Here is a 21,853-nt window from a genome sequence, read left to right as displayed (position 1 = left end):
CTTAGAACCCATCTTCATCACCTGTTTTCCATCCGACAGGAAGTCAAGGATCTAGTTGCATATGCTGGGATCGATGGCTGTGTCCCTGAGCTCTCTGTCCAGTCTGGGGGGGGGGGGGGGGGGGGGGTCTATGGGGTTAAAGGCTGAATTATAGTATAGATATATATATATATATATATATACAGTGTTGGTCAAGTTACTTTAAAAAGTAATTAGTTACAGTTACAAATTACTTCTCCCAAAAAGTAATTGAGATAGTAACTCAGTTACCACATTGTAAAAGTAATTAGTTACTCAGCAAAGTAACTGTGGCGTTATTTTACATGTTCTATAACGCTGTTACGTTCTATAACATCTTTAACGTCAAAGATGTTTATATTAACTGATTGAAGAATAAAAACACTATATACAGTATTTTAGAACATTTGGTATTTATTTGAACTCAATAGATTGCAGCCTGCCATATGATGCATTAAAATAAAATCATATAGAAAATAAATATTGAAAATAAAATTCAAGTGCAAAATGAGACACACATATGTAAACTTGGGTAAAAAGAAATAAAGGGAAATCTGGCCATTAAGTAGTGCAATTCTCTGTACCTGTATACCATTGCACAATAAACAGAACACTATCCAACTCTTAAATATTCAGTACAGTAACAAAACTAAATATTGAAAATAAAATAATATTCACACACTTTGCACTCAAGTACAAAACCAAATACCCAAAAAAGTAAACTTGGGTAAAAAGAAACAAAGGAAAATTTGACCTTTAAGTAGTGCAATTCTCTGTACCTGTATACCATTGAACAATAAACAGAACACTATCCAACTCTTAAATATTCAGTACAGTAACAAAATACAATGTTAAAAATAAATAATATTCAGCTCTTCACACTTTGCAATCAAGTGCAAAACTAAAAAACACACATGTAAACTTGGGTAAAAAGAAACAAAGATCTGGCCATTAAAGGTTGGGTATGGAATTCTCTTTTTTGGCCATTTTTGCAAAATTACTTGAAACCCTTATCATAACCCACTTACAGCCACTGAGTTAGAAGTACTGACATGAAAATTAAACAAATCAATCATCTGTGGAACGGGCAGGGCTCGAAAAACTCCAGCCAATGATTTCCAGAACCACCGAGTGGCATTGGACAGTAAGTCCGTCAATCAAACGGTCGTACTGCACTCCCCCTCCCCCGCTCCCCGCGAGTGAACCCTTCATGCACGTACTCAAAGCTCGTGGCAAGCTTCTGTTTGTTGTTATCCTGCGGTAGCTACTGGAGCTAGCTAACTAGCTAATCCACATTTGGAGTAATCCTAGGCCCTGCTTTCCAACGTTGGCGGCAACTGAAGGACGAGAAAGGTCTAAAAACCGATGCTTGTGTGGCATTTTTTTCTGCTGGACAGGTGAGAAGCCGATAATTGCTGAATTATTACATGTCATGGAGTATTTGTGTCATTTACACGACAGTAAAACCACAAGGCTAACGTGTCTTTATGGGATCTAGCCGTTAGCATATGGATCTGGCTAACACAAACAATTGCAGTGTTGTGGTCCTGGCGATTGACTTGTAATTTTTATAGTTCATAAGTCTGTATTTTACTATGTAATGTATTTTAAATCAAGCGCCTTCGGGCATTTGTGGAACAACGACGTTCAGTTGTTGGGTAGAACTATGTATGTATGGAGAACTAGTGCTAGTGCAGTTGTTACACATTGCTCTGAATCCTGCAGTTTTGAATAGAAGAACGCTGGAAATACTCCAGGGCTGGCTTTTTTTTTTTTTTTTTTTACAGTTATGAGAAAATCAGCTCAACCCCTTTCAAGAGTGGTATGCGACCCCCTCCTCCTGCTCTGTCAACAATTTGCTCGGGGACATCTGACAGGTGAGTGCACTGTCTGACCAGTGAGTCTAGAACACTTGAAACATGATCAGGAAAGTAAAGGCTGCTCTTACTAAACTATACTTTGTATGCATTATGCCAAGGCCACCCCTTGAGTTATTATGGCATTGAACTTGTGAGAATGTTGTGAGATTTATCTTGCCAGAAAGCTTGCTCTGATTATGTCTGTTGTACATGCGTTGTGTTGGTTGGAATGACCGTTTCTTCTGGCATATCCTGCCAGGGCAGGTTGCCTCCTGCTGTCTGGCCCATTGTTGCTAGATGGTCCAGCAAGAATACACTTCCTCTGCTGATGCCACAGGGAACAGTCATTGCAACACTCTGGTGGATTGACTCATAAACACGCTGTGTTGGTTGACAGTCAAAACGGTTAGGGTATTGCCAGGAAAGGTTACCTGTATGTACCAAAAAAAAAGTGTCAAAAGTCCTTTGATATTAATGTTTTGTCGAACATGTCTAGCCATGTGTTTCTGTGGCATTGACATTGTGGTAATACCATGCCCTCATTTATTGTCGAGTCCATCTAAATGTATTGCCTACTAGTTCATATAAATAAGATGTCACATTAGTACAGGTTTTACCACTCCAACAAGTCCCCTTTTTGAAAAAAGAACACATTTCATATTTTTAATGGATACAATTTTTTCTGCTGACCGAATAATTTATTATACAGAAAATTCAAACAAATGTGGTCAAGATGGTATTGTTTTCAGGATCTGTTTGTTTTTTGTGTGAATAAAACTTCCTATTTTTTTCATAGTGGTGAGAGTTTTTTTCTTAGCAGGGTTGAAGAGTTGCACGAGAGCTCCTACCACGAGGTTCCTGTTGGGGAGTTGGATACAAGGTAACCTTACACAAAGACATTGTTGACAGTGGTAAGGTTTCCAAATAACTGTAAGCTTAGATATGTTCATTTTATTACATAAAGACTCAACCTTTCCTGCTCATACCTTGACAGTTTTTATTGATTAGAAGTGTCATATGATGCTCTGATTATGTCTGCTCTGATTATGTCTGTTGTATATGCGGTTTGTTGGTTGGAATGACCGTTTCCTCTGGCATCTCCTGTCATCTCGTGTCAAAACGGTTAGGGTACTACCAGGAAAGTTTTAGTCTTTATAAGGTAATGTACATAGACACATTTGCCACTAAGGTGATAGCTAATATGATGTCATACCGCACCACCCTTATCCCCTTTAGTATGTCGTTGCTGGATCTAAAAACCAATTCAATCAATCCAGAAGAATTCAACAAAATTGTCAGTTCCACGTACTCATATTCACATGGGTTAATGTAAGGTGCTTCATTAGATTTGAGTTACTTGAGGCAGACGTGGATACAGTTTTTTTTTTTTCCCTGGGCATAGCGTGCATGATACATACACATTCTTGCCTTTAGTTTCCATGAGTGAGAAGTAGTGCCGGTATTCCCAGATAGAGAACGCTACCTTTGAATTTGCTCGCTGTCTTGAGCTGTAGTCAGAGCGTTCAGTGAGACAGCGTGAGCAGGGCATCCGCCCACCCAGCCAATTGTAGTAACGCGCCACTTAACATTATCAGTAACGATAATGGCGTTGCAACGATGAGAAAAGTAATTAATTCGATTACTCCGTTACTGAAAAAAGAACGCTGTTAGTAACGCCGTTTTGCTTAAACGCCGTTACTCCTAACACTGTATATATATGTGTGTGTGTGTGTGTGTGTATATTGAGGGTGACTCAAAAAATAAGGAAGCTGCTAAATCCACTCAGTTATGCTCTATTTTTAATGTATTTATTTGAAACCCCCTGGCTCTGCTCTTGATCAATGTATTTTCTGTATTAATGACTGCTGCTTGTTCTTCCTTGTATCGTAAAGATTTAATGAAGATTTATTTAAAAAAAAAAAAATTATATATATATATATATATATATATATATATATCATTGAGCTGGAATGCTGGGGCTTAAGAGGGCTAGCAAAAAGACATGGGCGAGGAAGGCTAGGGCTAGCAAAAGACAGGCAGGATCTGTGTGATCGCCTGGAAGCGTAGCACGCATAGACATCCTGTACCATGGACGGAGAATCGAACGCTACTGCCTACTGGCGCTGCTGAGACGTGGGGGCACCATCTTGGAATGGTGATCTGCTCCACTCAGTGCAATCCGTTTGGCAGGAGCAATGAACTGTCAGCGCATTTAATTAATCATACCTCACTGAATAGTACTACTGATTTTCACGCATTTTTTTGTGATACGTGTAGCTATGATAAAGGACACATGGTTTGGCGTGTTTTATTATTCATAGTTGGCTTAACAGTAATAGAATATTCTTATATGCTATAAGTGACCAGACGTCCGAGATCAAAACTGGGAACAAATCCCTGAGAAGGGGAAAAAAACCGGTCAGCTATTTTTAAATCGAAGAAACAATGTATGATTAGGCTATATATACATATATATCCTACATAAACAATGTATGAATACATTATATATCTATATATCTTACCTTATAGACTATCTCTGACTGTTGCTGCAGCAGCAGAGTTTATTCTGTCTTGACACTTTATATTGATATTTTGTATTTACTTTTATTAACAACATCCTTTCCTTAAATTATTATAATGTTTACACTGATTGTTTTATATGTATTTTTTTAATGCATGTCGCTTTGGAATAAAGCGTCTGCCAAATACTTGGAAAAAAAAAAAAAAAACATATATGAACACCTGAAAGTTTTTATATCAGCTAAAACCACCAATCTGTTTCACTGGATTCAGATAAAACCAAATTCTGTCTTACCCAACAATGTTAGTATTTGAATATTGTTACTTGAATGACTCCATTTATATCATGGTTACATTTATACTGTTAAGAAAGTATTGTCTTATACTTTGCCTAAATGAGAATGCGTCATGATACAAATCTGCTGATGGAATGTTTATTTGTGGATGGATGGATGGAATGGACTGGACAGGTGAGAATTGATACAGGAAATTATTAGACCAGAACGAGTCAAAATACAATAAAAAGCAGCCAGGGTAAATGCAGACTGACCATTTACAGTGTTTCAAAAATAAGAGAATAAAATACAAAAGAATTATCATGGAAAATAAATCTATCGCATTAGGCCTGATTATCATGAATTAGGAGTGAAATTCAAAATACAATAAAAAGCAGTCAGGGTAAATGGAGACTGACCAATGTAGTGTATGCAAGGCAATGTGAATGTAAAAATGTGAATGTGTTTTGCATAGCTTCTTTCTCGTGCTTCCTTTATGAAGTTCAAGAGAGGCGAATTTGGCAATGTGGTGCAGCCTTATCTTATAAAACACAGACACAATTAATGATAAAAAGTCAGAATGGTGGTTGTCGATGCCAAACTGTGTTCCCCACGCAGAAATACATCCTCTGTTCCAATCTCCCCTCGGACTTAATGCTGCTCCCTGGCTCCCCATCCCCTCTTCAAGATGGCGGACGCATTTCTCGCGTCCCAGCAGCCAATGCTGCGTCTATGTATAGGATGTTTATGGTGACACGGCCTAAGAGACAGGTGGAAGGTGTTGGACTGGATTGGAATGTATCCTAGATGAGGTGGATGACCCTTTTCCCACCCTGGTTTTGGTTTAGGCGGTAAATAAACCACTCTGAATGTGAACTGCTCTCTGTGTTGTGTCGTTTTATCTATTTAACTTGGTGGCCTGGAAACCCCACACCCAATGGCCCTCTACAATATATATATGTGTGTGTTTTCTCCCACATTGAGAGAATAAAATAGCCAAAACAACATGGACATTGTGGGGGAATGGCATGTGAAGTGTGTTATTATGTAGTATTTCATACATATATTCTTACAGGCCTTTGATGCAATATTTCCTTCTTGTCTACAAGTCCTATATTGTCCCTCAAACTGCAGACCTAGTTCATGCGGGTTTACCGTATTGGAGCACAAAAATTAATGAACTACACATTGAATGGGGGCCTTCTATGTTCAAGGGTCTCTATAATAGGTTATATACTCAATCCTATCATGTCCTAATCAGTTGCCTAACTAAGAATATAATATCTGAGAATTGTTTGTGGGGTCTTACCTACAATTTGAAAGGGTTGGCCATGTGGAAGTGTAGGTGGACATGTGTGCCGTAGGTGTACCCGAAGTGGATTTATGTCGTAGTGCCACCTCCTCTCCTGAAGCCCCGCCTCCTCCGTAAGCGCCAAATGCAGGCAGCGACCCGGCAGAAGCACGCTGTGGAGGACGCACTGCGGAACAGCCTACTGAGCGGGTAACGATGAAATCTTGCTATTAGTACAAAAAGGTTTTTGGCCAATATTATTAAGATACAAACGTAAGCCTTTACGAAACTTTAAAGCGACTTATAGATGGCGTTTTCAAGAAACCGAAAGTATATCTAACTAATTTTACGCGCGCTTTGCCCCACGTTATGAATGGACATCATTGGCATCATCAGGCTTTCTACTACTGGAGACCAGGAGGTTTATATTGCGTTTATCAGTCGAAGCCTACCGCCCAGTATAAGTCAGGTCCATGTACTTTTGTTTGGAGTATGGGTATTCAAATATATTGACTTGTACTCAGATATGATCACCTTATTTAAATTAATAATTGGCCTGATCAATAATTTGATGGGGCTTTATTAAAGATACACTACTAAATAAATCACTTGATATCTGACTTTAATCGGACCACTCTGGCAATCAGTCGAGCACATGGTCTTGAAACAAGCTGGTAGTAGGGTTGGATTTAGTGATTCGTTTCCGTGATTCAGTTCGCGTCGTTCAGTTCGCCAAGAGGAGTCGTTCGCGGTTCGTTCGTTCGTTCAGTTGAGTTTCCGGTAGCGGTGAATCGAGGTGCTTGCACACCGCCTCGCTGCCGGAGGGTTCAGCGCGGCGGTGTGAAAGGCTTTTCAAAAGCGGATGCGGCTGCCGCCAAAAGTTTCAACCCGGGGAAAGCTAAGCGGTAGGGCAGAATCTGTGCGCGTTCACGTGGACGGCAACCGCTTCCTGGTTTTCAGCCGCTTTTGTAACCGCCTCCCCTCTCCTCCGCCCTTCCCTCATTGAAATGAATGGAGGCGGCGAGTTGCCGCGCGGCTGTGGGAAAGCAGCTTTCGACTCAGCTCGTCCCTCGTTCTCATTCTCAAACGTCAACATTACAACTTTAACCAAATGCAGCGGGATGGGGGTGTAGTTGATTATTGGATGTTTAACATATCAGCAAGATAATAGACATGATTTAGCAATGATGGTGGGGGTCCCGGGTGTTTTAGGCTCTCATAAACAGAACCCTGTGCAGCCCAAGACTAAATCTAGCTGCCAAAATTAACACTGCCTTCAAAACGAGAGCTGGTTAATTGTGAAAAATGCATTGAAACTGGTACGAATTTCAAATTACAAATATGTACACCTATAGACCGTTGCGATTCCCATTGAAACGAATGGCGCGGTAACTAGTCTTCAAAACGAGAGTTGGTAAATTGTGAAAAATGAAATAAACTTTAATCAGAAAACGCGGTTATATGCTATAGACTAGAGATAGACTGATATGTTTTTTTAAGGGCCGATACCGATTATTAGTAGTCAAGGGGGCCGATAACCGATATTTGGAGCCGATATTAATTAACAGAAAAAGGGAAAAGATTGGTGTCAAAATTTTGAATAATACAAACTCCATTCATGAAGTTGTTTAATAAACACAACAGCTTATCAGATTTGCAACAACACAATTTAAACAAATAAATGGCTCACTAAATTTTTCCTGAACTGAAATATTAATCTTTTACTTATCTTTCTTTAAAGTTCAAACAAAAACAAAGTTAACAAATGAAGTTAACTGAAAATTTAAATAAATAAATTTTTCCCTAGTTAAACAGCCATTATTGCCCAACAGTTTTCTCTCAGACAGACGGTGCTTTGCTGTCAGCTGCAGCTTCTCCTGTGGCCTGCACACACACGCAAACACACTATTCTCCAGCCATCCCCTCATCGTGCTTCCCTGCAATAAAACTAACTGAATTTTTTTTTTCTCTCTCTCTCTCTCTCACACACACACACTTCTTACTTTTATCACTGACTATTTCCCTATCAATATTATCAGCAACCTTGTTTCAAGTGATTAAACCGTTAAAAAAACACTAAACACTTCACTTTAATAATCAGTGTTTATCATAGGAACAGACAGCTGCTGCTAACGTATTGGGCCTCACCGTAACGTTAGTAGTCGTGAGTTGTAGAGTTTCGCTACAGTCTGCTGAGCGTCTAGAACCAGAGAAGGAGAAAGCGGACCGCTGGGCTAATGTTACGCTAAAAGCTAATCAGCCTTCACCTTAAAGCCTAAAGGGCTCGAGGGGCTCCGTGGTTACGCAGTTGGATAGCGCATTACGCATTTGTAGAAGTATAACCACCGCTTAACGTGCTTCCCTGCAACAAAACTAGACTTAATTGAGTTTATTACGTTTTTACTCTCACTCACATACAGACTTCTACTATTACAGACTATTTCCATATCGATATTATCAGCAACCTTGTTTCGAGTGATTAACAGGCATGCCTGGACGCCGGACTGCGAGCAGAGCTGCCGCTTATGTTTATATAACGTTAATGGGCTCACAGTAATGTTACTAGTAGTTGTGAGTTGTAGAGGACTGGGATGTTTATTACAATTTCGGGAGAGTCTGCTGCCTTAACTTTCCTCGAAACCAAACCAGACAAAACCTTTTCTCCTCTCCGCCGTGTGTCTGAGCACTGTGCATGCACAGCTTTTACTACGGCTGTTACCCGTCGTAGCTCTGCGTGTAACCAATCAGATGGTGCTGTGGGTGGGACAATGCTGGAGACAGCGTAGTGACAGCAGACAGAGAGGCGCGGCTGCATCAGAGCTAATATAACCCAGTTTTAAATTGATCTCTTATCGGCCATTGGATCAAAAAAGAAAGGCCGATGCCGATATGCGTCAAAATGTCAAATATCGGTGCCGATAATCTGCCCGGTCGATAATCGGTTGATCCCTACTATAGACCCTAGAGTATCTGTGGTATAAAGGCTGGGACGAATTTCAAATTACAAATATGTAAATGTTGAAAGTATGGACCGTCGCAATTCCCATTGAAACGAATGGCGAGGTGACTTGACTTGAGAGCTGGTAGGTTGTGAAAAATGAATTAAACTGTAATCAGACAACGCGGTTATATGCTATATACCTTAGAGTATATGTGGTATAAAGGCTGGGATGAATTTCAAATGATAAATATGTACACTTCATGTTGAAAGTATACCGTCGCGATTCCCATTGAAACGAATGGCGCGGTGACTAGTCTTCACAACGAGAGATGGTAGGTTGTGAAAAATGTGGTATAAAGGCTGGGATGAATTTCGAATTATAAATATGTACAATTTATCCTTTAAATACGTCCATGCAACAGATGGCCAATGTAAATAATAGATAGCTCGCTCACTAAGCCCATTTGTTTTTTTCCCCAAGAAACCGGTTGGTTTCTGTCTCTCATTGGCTAAAATTCAACGAGAGCGTCCTAGACTCAGTCCTAGAACAGCATACGATTGGCTGGCTCTCGTGAGTCGTGACGTCTCTCAGTCGGTCCCTCTTCACCACTAACACAATGAGTGAACGAACTGTCAGCGAGTCAGCGACTAGTGGGTCTGGGAGGAGTCGATTCTGAGAACGAACGAGACGGACGAGAGAGAGGAACCAGTTCGGTTTGTTTGTCTTAAAGATTCGTTCATTCGAACTGATTAGTTCGCGACCGAGCCAACTCTAGCTGGTAGTCCTCTGATGTCATGGTTTCGGGAAGGTATGACTCGGAGAGAGGTTAAGGTCAACACGTGGTTCATTCAGAGACACATGGTGAACCTCTGGAGGAGGTTCAGCCCCTTCTGGACCCGGGTTTGGTACATCCCCGTCAGTGGGGGTGGGATGGTGATGAATCCTTGGGTCTTCTCTGTCGTATTCCTTTAGAAAAGGTAATCGAAGCAGGATCACTTTCAACTCACTTTATTTGGTAAAGTGTCGTTATGGTAACTATGAAGCAAAAGGAGGGGAATTGTATATACACGCGTGGAGAGACACTGATGTTGTCTTCCTGAATCCTCGGACGCCAGCCTTCCGAGTTGTTTGACGTCACTTCCGGTCTCGGAGCATTCATAGCATTCCTGTTGTTCTTTGTGATTGGGGCATGAAATTGGCTAGTCGTTGTTCATTGTTAGCTACATTAGCCGCTTTAGCAAACCAGCCCGAAAACAAACAACACAACTTTACCTTGAATTGCACGTACAGCTGGTGACCGGAATAAAGTAGCAATGTAATCAAGTGTGTAAGAGCATTTAAAATGACCAACGTGGTACAAATATAAAGAAAATAAATCTCTTCACGGGCCCAGCCATTTTCTTGAGTGTCATCACTGCTCTCGGTCTACTTTCAGAATTCCGAAAGATGAAGACAAAAAGGGGGCATGCCTCCGTGAAATGCCGAAAGAAAGCTGGGAGATCTTCGATTTTTGTCTCGGAAGTCTGGCGTCCGAGGATTGAGGAACACACCATAAAGCGGTCATCAGTGGTGATGAGCTACCGAGTGTTTCTGCCTGTCCTCCCGCCTGCACGCTGTTTAGATACGGAGTAGGCGTGGCCTATATGACGTAGTACGTGCTCTGATTGGCTATGGTTTTGAGAGCCCGCCTCCCGTTTTCATCATGTGTGATGGTGCTCCCATCTTGTGGCTATGTGCAGTTACTACAGCTTATATGTTTGGTCCTGCTCCCCTTGTGGCTATGTGCAGTTAATACAGCTTATATGTTTGTTGTTTTATACAACGGTGTTGTCTAGGCCCCTCTGTGTGAGAAGCAGAAACCAGGAAGAAAAGCTCTGAAAAATTTACATCAACACTGGACCATTTTACTAATTAAAAAACCTAAGAGGCCACAAACCTAAGAGTATGCGATAAAACTTTCTGTTATGGTCGTTAAGTGTGTGGAAGGCAACTATTTTGGCATCAAGGCACCCAAAAAATGACATTATAATCACACCTAATGAAAGAGCTTTTCACCAAATCAGCGCTGCCTCTCGAACCGGATCTGGAACAATGGCGCCATTTAGCGAACTGGCCCGCGTTCACAAATGTTTGGAGTGGAACTAGAGGAACTATATGACTATGCCCCCTTTCCACCGACAGCTAATGAACCAACAGTGAAATTAACTGTATGATTGACTATTGTAGGACCATTGTGGAACTATTGTAAGACTATTGTGGAACGATTGTAGGACTGTTGTTGACCGATTGTAGGGCAATTGTGAAACTATTGTAGGACTATTGTTGGACTATTGTGAAACTATTGTAGGACTATTGTAAGGATTTCCCATAGGGAGGCAACCACATTTTTAAATAAACCCAAAAACTCCCCCAAAAGCCTGTACCCACATTCTTAAAGGGATACTTCACCGGCGGAGATATGAAGGTTATATGAAGTAAATAAATCTATGTATTATAAATGTGCAAACAAAATTGAAATCAGTTCATCCTAGCCTGAGAAAAGGCAGAAAGTGTTTCTCTGGCTCAAATGTAAAAAATCCTCCAACTACCACACTGCATTGCGCTGTGTTAGTGTCTAACAGGCAAGGCTTGTTCAGCTGCAGCCTCCTTCTCTATTTGTGTCAATTCTTCCTGGCTGTATTCTGGCTCGTACTAATAGCCCTGAATGTCTGAATCCAACAATAGATTTTCAAAATCCACTTCGGCTGTTTCACATTGCAAATTTGTTCTCTAGCTAAGTGGTGAAGAAACATGGCGGACATTGGGTTTACATCTCGTACGCGAGTTCCCGCCCCCCCTCATTCCTTATTGGTGAGCTCACAAATTTGCGGAACCAGTGGTTTGTAGTCCTCGGCCCTTCTAGCAGGCAAGCAAAGTTCTCCCGAGATGACGTCAAAAGCGTCATTGGACGTCATCTCGGGAGAAAATTAGATCAGGAAAGCTGGGCCAAGGGAAGACTGGGTTAGACTGAGGGAATTATTTTTTTTAATATATATATATATATATTACAATAGCGATTTTATAATGATAAAACGCCGGTTCTGAATGGGTGAAGTATCACTTTAAAAACGAACCCAGAATATGGCCCTCCTTATAAGCAGACTTTGCGAGCGCATTGATTCTAATAGTGACGATGTTGTGGGTTACACATTTTGTTTGGGTAAAAAGGTACATTGAACCATGTAGCCCATACTCTTTCCAATATGAAGAGCACTCAACACCAGTCGCTTTAGTTTTGGACCTGAATAAACAGAGTGAATGTTTCATTGTGAATATTGAAGCTATAGGAGTCAAAAGAAAGGTTGTCTGTTTCTCATTGTTCAACATTCTTATAGAACAGCATTTAGATATGTATTGCAAAATAAAAATGTACATACTATTGGAGTTGTAGCTCCTAACTAGCTTTGTATAGTTAGGTGGCCTACTGAATATAGTAGTAGTAATAGTAGACTAGTAATGTGTGCATTACTTCTGACACCAAGGTTACTATGGCCCCGTTCACACGGAGCCGAAACGGGCGAAAACGATCCGGTTACGTTTTATGTGGTTCAGGAATATCTCCGTAAAGACGGATTCATTGCGAAACCGCATCGAGCTGTAGAAACGCTGTAGTAAATATTCAAGGCGCTGGTTCTCCACATAAAAAAGTGGAGCGCATCAAGCCTGCACGCATACAGCCTGCGCACTGTATACAAACATTTAGTCACGAGGAGATTCAACCTTTTAAATTGAGCAGAAATACTTTTTAATGTACAGTTAGTAATTAAATTTATCAAGGGGCTGTATTTAAAGCTACAAAAAGAATACAAATAAAATAATAAATAAATAATTCAACGCAGCTCTGACGTCGCCCAGCTGGTGGGAGGCTAATGACGTCAACGTTTGCGTTTCAGGGGTCCACACGAATCCTAAATTCACACTACATACGTCCTTAGACGGATGGGGGCTTTTTGACGTATCCATGTGTCCTTCCGGGTTGTATTACAAAGGTACAACGATTTCATTAGACAGTGTCCTTGCGTATATTTGCATAACGCAGTCTGATTGGCCGACGGATCCGTCGCTGCCTGAAAAGTTGAACATTTCTCAACTTTTTGACTCAGGCCACGGAGCCGACAGAACGGACGGACCCACAATGCATTTCACGAGCGCCCCATGCAAAGTCAATGAGATCCGTCGACGGAAGGCGGTCTTGTGCGTTTCGGCCGACCGTCCAGACGGAGCCGGCGAATCCGGTGCCCGAAACCGCACATTTCTGAAACCATGTCCGAGGGTGGTTTCAAATCTATCCGGACCTATGCGGTTTCGTTTTATGCGGTTTCACCAAAAAAATCGGCTCCGTGTGGACGGGGCCTATGATTGTGAAAGTGAAGTTACATCACGCCGGGAGCTCTCTTTGGAAACAGAACCAACAGGAGTCGTTTTAGGTGAAATAAACATTCAAAACGTAATACTTTAAAGCTTGAGGTACTTTTACAGAGAGTATAATTTAAAGGGTCCTTGGATGGATACAATATTATGTATTATTAATTATTATTAATCAGATTAAGTATTGGATGCTGGAAAAACCAAGACTTCTAACTTTTGGTATCCTATTAAAACCATTTAAAGTATACATATTAATATGAATATGAATATTCGATTATTTCTGCAACTATGCATTGTCATGTGGTGGTAGACAACTTAATTTGGTTTCATTCATCATGGACCAGCATTAGCCTAAATCTGCCAAATTAATTTGATACATTTCATTGAACATTAATCTCATGACATTTGTTTGTCCTAAAACCTGTGTAGGAGTATAAAGAGCCGGAACAGAGATGTTGAGTCAGAAGAACCCACCAGTGGACCGGTGAGTGTTCTATTTCAAGGATTCATTACTGTCTCAATAAGTGATTTATTGTTCAGCTGCCTAATCCCTTATAAAGCAGTTTTGTTTTGCTGACCAGTTCTTCCCTTGTGTTGACCAGGGGGCAGGCCACAGCCATCATAGTCTTCATCTTGGGTCTTGGCTCTTTGCTGCCATGGAACTTCTTTGTGACAGCGTCTCTGGTAAACTTCCACACACCACACACCCTCACTAGTACCTCAATATTACCTCACTCTGACTGCAGAGCTCACACTCCTCAACGTCACTCCTGTTCCCTGGAGCTATTGCAGCTCAGACAGAAAGCTCAAAAATACCAGGACTTGAATCAGCATCCAAATAATAATGAGCATTACAACTACCACTTTATTGAACCACAAAGTTAAGAAAGAAATATGGCTAAAATGATTTTAAACCTGCACGATGTAACTACATGTGTACGACGACATTCTGAAGGATAAAACACACCCATAAACAAGTCAGTCCAGCCTGGGACTCTCACTATGAACCTTATTATACTGCTCCCCCACCTGGAAGTGTAAGCCAAGTGCAATGATGCTTATGGAGCTGCATTGACTCATCTTTATAGTAAATAAAGCATGAGGATTAAGCAATTACAAGGATTTTAAAGCTAAAGTATGTTGTTTGTGTTTCCCGTGGTTACGGTCTCATGAAAATTCTTGTGCATAGGCGTCAATTTTGCTGGGGACGAGTACCTACCAGTTTTCGTCAAGTTTCATTTTGTACCCACCACTAAAAAAAAGGAAAGAATATATATATATATTTTTTTTTTGTATAACTAACCATTGCTAGCCTTACTTATCCACGGTTTGCGTTCATACAGTGTAGGGTATAGTGGAGATGACGATGGTGGCGTCGGTGGAGTCAGTCTCTTGTTGACACAAAGTGACTTGTTTTGGTCATTCTTGCTTTGCTTGAATTCTAGAATAATTTTGGTGGATGCATGAGTTTTCGTCAGAATGCCTGATGTAGATTGGATGGATGCATGTTGTGAATTGAGCCAGCACTTCTGAAAATGCACTTCCGAATGCGTCTCTGTCCCCACCACATTTCAAACAAAACTGACGCCCATTTACTTGTGAATGATTCCATGGGCCTTGTGTTTGTGGCTGCAGTACTTCAACGAGTGCCTGAACGTGACGCAGAACAGCACCCAGCGGGCCCAACCTGAGGACTACAGCTTCAACAGCTGGATGACCTTCCTGTCCATGCTGCCCCTGCTGCTCTTCACCCTGCTCAACTCCTTCCTGTACCAGTGGTGAGCTGATCACCGCCTACAGCCGGCTCTATACATCCCTCCACATCTACTCTTCGTGTCTCTGCACCAAATGGTCATGAGCCCAACGAGCAAGATATACACGGGAAAAGATGTTGCAAAACCCTTCAAATGCTCTGCTTTAAAGCACACGGTGCATTGCAACCAAGACACTGAAAATTGAATTGGGTGCGTTTGTTTTATTCAGATTTTACCAATCCTAGTGGTGTTAAGCAGTGATCCAAGCAAAGAAGAGTTTTGGCATGAATGTGTCAATCACAGACGCCAACACAGCATTGTTTTAATCTCCATAAATGGTTTTGAATCCTAATAGACCACCAATCAGACCCCCATACCGTCTGAAACCCTGTTTGACTCTTGTGCAGGGTGCGAGAGCGGATTCGCGTGGTGGTCAGCATGGTCGCCATCCTGCTGCTCTTCTCCCTCACGGCGGCTCTGGTCAGGGTCAAAATGAACCCGGACACCTTCTTCTCAATCACCATGGGAACCATTTGGTTCATCAATGGTGAGGTTATCACTTTAAACGAGTGCCCAGCTCAACATTGCTCATAAATGGTTTCTGTTAGATTAAACACGTGTGTAGTGTGGCTGCATCTCCTTGATCAAATAGGACTCTGTTGAAACGTGTTACGTCTGTCCTGAGACAGCTTTGTTACAAAAAAATCCAAAAAGTTGTTTGGACCCCCCCCCCCCCCACCATTTGCCAACAAAAATATTAGTGCATGACTGGTATACTAGTCCAGCTATCTTTCCATTGCTTCGCAATCAAATCTGAACCTGAACTAAAGGGGCGTTCCAAGGGGCCATGCAGTAGAGACCCCTGAAAACATTTTATAATGGCTCTCCTTCAAGGTGTCAGTGTGTGTGTGCGTGCTTTCGTGTTTGAGGCCCTCGTGATGCCGCAACATCTAGAATCCATGCTGAATTTGCGTGGTGTAGTTACACCCTGAATGCTCCCTCTCTGAGGGTGGTCCCAGTAGGCTGACAAGGGGTTGTGTGTTCAATATGTGTATTGACAAGGGGTTGTGTGTCCGTTGTGTGTCCTGACAAGGGGTTGTATGTCAGATGTGTGTCTTCACGAGGGGTTGTGTTTCCGTTGTGTGTCTTGACGAGGGTTTGTGTGTCCGATGTGTGTCCTGACGAGGGGTTGTGTGTCAGCTTTCAGCGCAGTGCTCCAGGGCAGTCTGTTCGGGCTGGTGGGGCTGCTGCCCCCCCGCTACAGCACCCTGTTCATGAGCGGCCAGGGGCTGGCTGGGATCTTCGCCGCTCTCGCTATGCTGTTCTCTGTTCTGGGTAAGTAGCCCCCCCCTTTGGAGCCCGACCTAGCCTGATGCTAGCTAGGGGGCACTCTGATTCTCCACCTCAAAGTTCTCAAACAGTTTCAAGGCTCACCCTGGTGGATGCTCACCTCCAAAACTGTTCCAGTCAGATCACAGATTAGGTTGAGCTTCTAACCCCCCCTGCTAGTCTCTCTTTGACGACCTGATGTCAGTGTCATTGGTCTAATATTATTGTGACTGTATTATTGTGCATGTATTATTGTGCATGCAGGCGCAGGCGCGCTTGCGCAATAGTCCCTTCACAAGCTCTCATTCCACACCGTACGAGATGCTGGTAGCGTGAAGCTGTCTCTGCATCTCAGACATCGCTTCCGCAGGCATTTTCCAAAGCCAGCCCATATGACAAAAAGAGCCAGCGGTGGAACAAGATAACAAACGCTGTCACTGTTTTTTCCTGTGTAACTCGTAAGGACATTGTTCCCTTTCAATATGTCGATAGAAAGGGCTTTAAAGAGATGGCCAAAACACACACTATCCCAGGTACGCGTTACCTGCCCGCACACACTTCAGCCAAATTGAGATGCCAAAACTATACGTCAAGGTCCGCAAGCAAGTGGAGAAACAAATCCATACTATTAAACATTAGTGTTTTTCAGAGAGCGAGAAATTATTATACCGTACAGCCCTACATTCCAGCTATGTCACTCGCTACGTGTCGTCCCTTCATGCACTCTGTAGGCAATGCAGACATCAGAACTGCTGCCCTGGGGTACTTCATCACCCCGTGCGTGGCCATGTCAGCCATCCTGGCCTGCTACACCCTGCTGCCCCACCTGGTGAGTGGGCCTCAAGTCATCTTCTTTAAAACTAACTCTTAAGCGTCATTGGACCTCTTGCTCAAATCTATAGATGTTGGACTACAGAAACCATGACTTGTATCAGCATTAGTCTAAATGGCTCTGGTCATTTTTCTTGTTTCTTACGCAATGTGCTTCACTCATTGCTTCCTGCACACCTCAATCAATGCAAATGTTTTGTCAACAGGAATTTGCTCGTTTTTATCTGAATCGAGATGAGACGGTTAATCAGGCGTTTGAAAAGATGCCCGTTGAAAGCCTGGGTGGGTCTCATGATTATTCTGGACGTCATATTTGTATTTGTCAGATGATCTCAGATTGAATTCTGACTTGTCCATGTGGTCAAGCTGATGGATCGCTGACTGGACTACTGTGTTGTATTCTGTAGACAAAGAGTTCCTCAAGAAGTCCAAAGACCCAGAGTTTCAGGTCCTGCAGGACCTCAGGCAGCCAGAGACGCAGCAGCAGAGATCCTCTGTCTTTGCTGTCTTCAAAAAGGTGCCTCCTTGGTTGTGGTTTATCTCTAAACCAATATTGTAAATTAGCATTTTGTATTTGATTCTAAGATTCTATTTTAATATAACTTTTCTTGTCGCTCATTTTTATACGTACCATCGAGCGAGTAAAAATGGTATTACAGAGCTGTTAGAATTCAGATACTTCTTGCACTATAGTTCTCCACCACAGACGTTGTACATTGTATAATTCAACAGCGCAATTCAACGCCCCACAGCCCCCCATGATAAGGACTGTGGGGCCCTGGTGGTATGTATACCCCCCCTCTGTAGGCCCTAACAGGCTGTTTCCACCCCTCCAGATCTGGGTGATGGCCGCCTGCGTGACCTGCATCTTTGCCGTGACCCTCTCTGTCTTCCCCGTGATCACGGTCCAAGTGAAGACTGTCTACAGAGGCTCAGCTGGATGGGGTGAGAGGAGGCAGAAGGCTGCTCTTTAGGGTTTAAGGCCTGTTTGTCATCGTTATGCATCATTAACTATGAATGGTATAATGAGGACTGTTTAAGGTTTAAGGATTCCACTCTTAGTGCCTTCAAAACTAGCTAACAGCTAGCTGTTGTCTGTTTTTGTCAATTGTGTTGAGAACCTGCGTAAGAAAGACCATCTCTTCACACACCCAAAATAATTATTAGTATTAATTGTTGTTTCATTTCAATGATACTCACAGAACAGACAAACAGATGATTGGCAGGTTAGAATGAGCGTCTTTTGGTAGCTCTGATGTGCATAGTTAGGGCTGACCTTATAATACTAGCATAGCTACGGCAATTATTTTGCATCAATATGAGCTTAAAAATGTAACCCTAACTAAATAACGAAATATTAAATGGTATTTAGTTATTGTTTTGACTTTTTGTTGTGGATCAGACATTGAGTGGTCAACGCGCTGTGCTCTTGTCCCTCACAGACAAGGTGTTCACCTGCGTCTGCTGCTTCATCGTGTTCAACTCCCTGGACCTGGTGGGCCGCAGTGTCCCATCTCTGGTGCAGTGGGTGAGTGTGAGGGCCTGGCTGTATGTCTGAGTCTCGGCCAATCATGGGCCGGCCTTCATCACTAAACTCTCGTCCACTCTCCCACCCACCTCCCTCACTGATTGCATCTCTGAAATAAAACCTGGTTCACCCTCAACTTCCTCAAATTAAATAGTTGGAAAACTGAGGTTCTCGTCATTGGTACGAAATCAACTTTATCCAAAACTAACAGATTTTCACTCACCATCGATAACTACACCGTCTCACCCTCCTCCAAGGTTAAGAGTCTGGGTGTCATCCTGGACAGTACACTATCCTTTCAATCCCACATCAATAACATCACCCGGTCTGCCTACTTCCACCTACGAAACATCAATCGCCTCCGCCCCTCCCTGACCCCCCACACTGCCGCCATCCTTGTCCACAGCCTCGTCACCTCCCGTATAGATTACTGCAACTCTCTCATTCTCGGCCTCCCTCACAAATCCCTCCATAAACTCCAACTGGTCTAGAATTCAGCTGCCCGCATTACACTCGAACCCCATCACTCCACCACATCACCCCTGTCCTCCAGCAGCTCCACTGGCTCCCGGTTCAGTTCCGTATCAAATTCAAAGTTCTCCTGTTAACATTCAAGGCCATCCACAACCTCGCTCCCTCCTGCTCCCTCAGATCCTCTTTCTCCATACACCTGTCTGTCCCTTCTGCCCGTCTCACCACCATGGGGCACAACAAATTCAGCCGCTTGTCTCTGGAATTCATTACCACCCGAACTCAGAAACATTGATTCATTCCTGCATTTCAAATAACAGCTCAAAACACATCTGTTCAAAACTGCCTATTCCACCTGATGCCAATTACTATGTCTGTTGTTGTTATTATTATTATTATTATTATAATTTATTTCTCTTTCTTATTGTTGTTTTTTTATAATGACTTTTGTGTATCTTTGAACGGTGTCCTTGAGTGCAGAGAAATGCGCCTTCAAATAAAAGTATTATTATTATTAGTTTTTTTACCTCTTCCTCCTTCTCCCTCTCATCCTCCCCTTTCCTCCCTTTCCCCCTGTTCCTCTTACTCCTCCTCCCTCTCCTCCTCCTCCTCCTCCCTCTCCTCCTCCTCCCCCCTCTCCTCCACCTCCTCCTGCTCATCCTCTCCTCCTCCCCCTTCTCCTCCACCTCCTCCCTCTCCTCCTCTCTTCCTCCACGTCTCCTCCTCTTCTCCTTCTCCTCCTCACACAGCCTTCCAAGGAGAGCCGTCTCTTCCCGGTGGTGGTGTTTTCCCGCATGCTCTTCGTCCCGCTCCTAATGGTGTGTAACATCCCCAACTCCCGGCTGGCCATCCTGCTCCCCCACGACGGGGCTTTCGTCCTGGTCATGGTGCTGTTTGCCTTCTCCAATGGCTACCTGGCCAGCCTCTGCATGGCCTACGCACCCCAGTGAGTACGATGAGCTCAGCCGCTCCCTGCTGCCCTGAGATCAGTTGTCTTTATGTCTCTCTGTGTCCGTCTCTCTGTCTGTCTCTCTCTGCTTGTCTCTCACTGTTTGTCTCTCTGTCTCTGTCTCTCTGTGTCTGTCTCTCTGTATCTGTCTCTCTCTCTCTCTGTCTGTCTCTCTCTGTCTCTTTGTTTCTCTGTCCGTGTCTCTGTCTCTCTCTACCATGCCGGGAAAAAGGCATGCGTAAGAAGAGCATATTGGCAGTGTAAAACGTCTTCTGTCTCTGTCTCCGTGTCTTTCTCTCTGTCTATGTCTCTCTGTGTCTGTCTCTCTGTCTCTATGTCTCTCTGTCTTTCTGTGTCTGTCTCTCTGTCTTTCTGTGTCTGTCTCTATGTCTCTGTCTCTCTATCTCTGTCTCCCTCATAATTCAGTTAACTTTGAAAGCGCAGTAGTGGAATAAGAAATAAATCCATTGAGTTATTTCCTGTATGCTATGCAAATGTACTTTCTCTCACTGTCTGTTTCTATCTCTCTATCTCTTTCTGCCTCTCTCAGGTTGGTGCGTTCCAGAGACTGTGAGACAGCAGGGGCCCTGATGACCTTCTTCCTGGCCCTTGGTCTCTCTCTGGGGGCCTCCATCTCCTTTCTGCTTGGCTCCTTGGTTTAGTAAAGGATGTGTCTTCTTAATTTACTTCTACTTTTTATGTTCATGTGCATCAACATGTGGGCGCTAAAAAATAATGCAGCAACAACAAAAAGACGATCAAAGGTTTATTGGACTGCTGTATTTTGTTTGTGCTTTAATGCATGGTGGAGTACCCTTGTGAATTCAGTACTGCTGCCTGTTAGTTCTGACTTTGACTTGAACTTCAAGATGAAGTTGTGCACTTGGGTCATGACACGCATGGCTGCATTTTTTACTTTTTCAACATTTTATTGGATATTTATGTGAATTTTGTATAATTTTGATAACATTTTTATTTTTATTTTTTATATAATACGTTTGAATCGCATTTATATAGAAAAAACATCAATAAAACAAAGCTCTAATTATTGTGTAACCTTTACTATATAATAAGGCTTTCCATAGCAAACTAACATAAGTTTAGGATCATTCAACTGTGATGTATCACATTCCTCCCTATAGCAATAGAGCAGGGAATGAACCGGGCTAAATGGGGCCCACTACATGATTCTCTGGTGTCTGCAACTTGCCTCCCCACACCCACAAGGCCTGAACATGATTACTTCAGGGGCCAATACAGCGACAATCCAGCACTGTGATAATGAACGCTAGGTTGGCATGTTGACATAATTCAACGTAACAGTACTAGCCACACGTAAACACAACTAGGTTGGTTGCAATCTGCTACCTCACCATTAGAGGCCCCCTTATCCTACACACTTACCCTTTAAGTGTTTTTGATATTTTTGTTATGTGTGGTAAAGGTGGTAGTCATTGCACATGGTGCCGTATGGATCCAGTAGGAGGTACGGATCGGGCTCTGAACATCGTTTCTGTCTCTCGTTGATGTGGAAGACACCTGGAGGTGTTTCTCACCTGCCCGAGCACGGTGAGGCCTTGATGTGCGTGTAAACTATGTTAGTACACAGAGGTCACAAAAACTGCACAGGGCAGCTTGATGAGAGTGGCTTTTCAAGGCAGGGGTAGATCTATTTCAAT

The 21,853-nt window shown here is 42.7% G+C and overlaps 1 protein-coding gene across 1 annotated transcript; it reads left to right on the top strand.

The window, feature by feature from the left end:
* The first annotated feature begins 6,109 nt into the window (after positions 1-6,109).
* On the top strand, positions 6,110-21,213 carry LOC307070429 (equilibrative nucleoside transporter 2-like). Its single transcript, XM_079728885.1, has 13 exons — positions 6,110-6,173; positions 13,742-13,796; positions 13,915-13,996; positions 14,948-15,090; positions 15,474-15,613; positions 16,267-16,401; positions 17,127-17,224; positions 17,433-17,508; positions 17,634-17,743; positions 18,063-18,171; positions 18,669-18,754; positions 19,975-20,171; positions 20,725-21,213. The coding sequence occupies exons 2-13, from the start codon at positions 13,765-13,767 to the stop codon at positions 20,834-20,836; spliced, it is 1,320 nt and encodes a 439-aa protein (XP_079585011.1). The 5' UTR covers positions 6,110-6,173; positions 13,742-13,764; the 3' UTR covers positions 20,837-21,213.
* Positions 21,214-21,853: the final 640 nt, after the last annotated feature.

Source organism: Pollachius pollachius (genome assembly GCF_949987615.1).
Source record: "Pollachius pollachius genome assembly, chromosome: 2".
NCBI classification, from domain to species: domain Eukaryota; kingdom Metazoa; phylum Chordata; class Actinopteri; order Gadiformes; family Gadidae; genus Pollachius; species Pollachius pollachius.
The sequence above is the reverse complement of the archived record's forward strand: the minus strand, read 5'-3'. Positions and strand labels throughout refer to the sequence as shown.